The 2,615-nt window shown below is 33.7% G+C and overlaps 1 protein-coding gene across 1 annotated transcript; it reads right to left on the bottom strand.

Moving 5' to 3' along the window:
- Window positions 1-1,104: 1,104 nt before the first annotated feature.
- LOC102872605 (olfactory receptor 6M1-like) lies at window positions 1,105-2,064 on the bottom strand. Its single transcript, XM_006894013.1, has one exon. The coding sequence runs from the start codon at window positions 2,062-2,064 to the stop codon at window positions 1,105-1,107; it is 960 nt and encodes a 319-aa protein (XP_006894075.1).
- Between the last annotated feature and the right edge of the window lie 551 nt (window positions 2,065-2,615).

Here is a 2,615-nt window from a genome sequence, read left to right as displayed (position 1 = left end):
GGTGGGTGTGTCAGAGACAGTGCGATTGACACAGGACAGAGCAGGGTTTAGGGCTGTTGTACATAGGGTCGCTATGAGCTGCAAGCAACTTGATGGCACATAACAACAACAATAACAACAACATATATCTTTAAATATTTATTTTTATTAACAAAAGGGAGTTAATATTTGAAATAGATATATAGAGTAAAATAAGTCAGAAGCCACAAAACAGTAAAGATAAATTAATAAATAAAATACAAGTCATTGTACTAATCAATATCTAGCTTTATATAGGATTATAAATATAATTCCATTGCCAGAGTTAGTTGTACACTTTTGTTGCAGAGAGTTATAGATTTACCAGCTTTAAATTGTAACTACTCTAGAACTGTGAGTTATTAACATACAAAATAAACATTTTAGTAACCAATAGCATAATTAAAATGAATGCAGTGTTTCACACATGAGTTCAAACATCTTTAATATCACTTAATTTTAAAAGGATACTATATATCAACTAAAAATATATTATTATTTAAATTTTTTTAAAGAAAATGATAAAATATTAAAATGGAACTGAAGACCTATGTAAGCAAAATTCTCCAGTTAGGGCTTACTTGCTTTCACAACAAAGTTTTTCAAGAATATTATTTTTTAAAAGACTCAAAGTAGAGGTAAATTGGGAAAAACAATGATAGCACATATATTAATAGCTTTATGTTTATGTATCTATGAAAATAGATTAGGTCTTTATTGATCTGTACAAATAGGTAGGACCTCTATTTATGCCAAAACTGGATAGGGATTAGAAACAAGTCCTAGAAATAGAATATATGTTCTCCTAATTTTCTCTTCTGGGCATGAATATTAATCTTTGAAAAGTTGCACAATAATGTGATTTTGGTGCCAGATATGAAGATTCATTGATTTCTATAAGATATCAAAGCTCTGGTGGCTTAGTAAGTAATGTAATTTGCTGCTAACCAAAACGTCAAGGGTTCAAATTTACCAGCTACTCCACAGAAGGAAGATAGGTATCTCCTTTAATGAATATTTTAAACTTTAAAAACCTCTTGAAAGGCTATTATGTATCAGAATGAACTTGACAACAGTGAGTATGTATCATTTTTCACATCTTAAATTTGTAATCCTGCACACATATTTATTGAAGACATCTCTCAAGGATTCTTTGACTTTCTCATTCCGCAGGCTGTAGATGAAGGGGTTTAGCATTGGCGTTACTATAGTATTCAGCACTGTGGCAAATTTATTAACGTCCATAATATTGCCTTTTTTTGGACGAACATAGATGAAGATGGAGCTCCCATAATAAAGTGTAACCACTGTGATGTGGGAAAAACAGGTGGAGAATGCTTTCTGCCGCCCCTTGACTGAGGGAATCCTAAGGATAGTGATGACAATGTAGGTATAAGACACTCCTGTTAGGAGTAGAGATCCCAAAAGCAATACTGCAGAGGAGATGAAGTCAGCCAGCTCAGCCAGGGAGATATCTGCACACACAAGCTTTAGCACTGGAGCACTGTCACAGAAGAAATGGTTGATTACATTTGGCCCACAAAAGGGCAAAGGTGCAGTTAAGATGGATGATGGGAAAATGGAAAAAAATGCACCCACGTAGGATCCCAGAAGCAATAATATACATGTCTGTTTGTTCATGATGAGAGTATATCTCAGTGGGTTGCAGATTGCAACATAACGATCGTAGGACATGACAGCCAGGATGAAGAATTCTGTGGATCCCAGGAGGAAGTAGAAGAAAGACTGTGTAAGGCATCCCGAGAAAGATATCACTTTTCTTAGTGAAAACGTGTTGGCTAACATCTTTGGCACCACTGTAGAGGTGATGGTGACCTCAAGAAAAGAAAGATTGGCTACAAAAAAATACATAGGTGAGTGCAGACGATAGTCGACACACACCAAAAGGATAATCATGGTGTTGCCAATCAGAGATGTCATGTACATGAGAAGGAATGCCACAAACAGAAATATTTCTACACCTTTCTCATTTTGAAACCCTAGAAGGATGAACTCAGTGACCTTGGTCCTGTTTCTGTGCTCCATAACTTCTTCAATTCAGCTGGAATAACAAAAAGAGAAGCTTATACTTGATATGTGCATATTAATACAGGATAACTGACGAAAATTTGTTTTGAAGCATGAAAACATAAAGAAAAAATATTTCTAGTTTTGAGAAATGTAAAAAGTTAACTGAGAGACTACTTACTAAAGGTAGTAAAATTTTGACAAACAATTTTGGAAAAATATATATTATCCCCTAATTATTGGAAATTCACCACGTATTCAATTTGTGTCAAGTCATGTGAAATAAAATCAGACAGGAAGTTCTTTAGATAGACATGGTATTAGGCATTAATCCACTCAAATATAAAATTACTTATTCAAGTAATTATTTATCACTTACTCTGTTGGTGAAAATATCAATAAAATATTATTCTACATTAACATTTATTTGCTAAATACTTTTTTAAAATTCAGATTTTAATGAAAGTTTATAGGGATCAAGGATTTTTATTCATTCGCTGTTGCACATTTTCCTCCCTGCCCATGCCATCCCCCTAGTTCGCTTTTCTCTTGGAAAAAAAATTCTCTCA

The sequence above is a fragment of the Elephantulus edwardii genome, unplaced genomic scaffold (genome assembly GCF_000299155.1).
Source record: "Elephantulus edwardii isolate Elephantulus edwardi_28Jun2011 unplaced genomic scaffold, EleEdw1.0 scaffold00133, whole genome shotgun sequence".
NCBI classification, from domain to species: domain Eukaryota; kingdom Metazoa; phylum Chordata; class Mammalia; order Macroscelidea; family Macroscelididae; genus Elephantulus; species Elephantulus edwardii.
The sequence above is the reverse complement of the archived record's forward strand: the minus strand, read 5'-3'. Positions and strand labels throughout refer to the sequence as shown.

Bases quoted from the DNA above. Each gene is read 5' to 3' on its own strand.
- LOC102872605 (XM_006894013.1), bottom strand. From the start codon at position 2,064: ATGGAGCACAGAAACAGGACCAAGGTCACTGAGTTCATCCTTCTAGGG.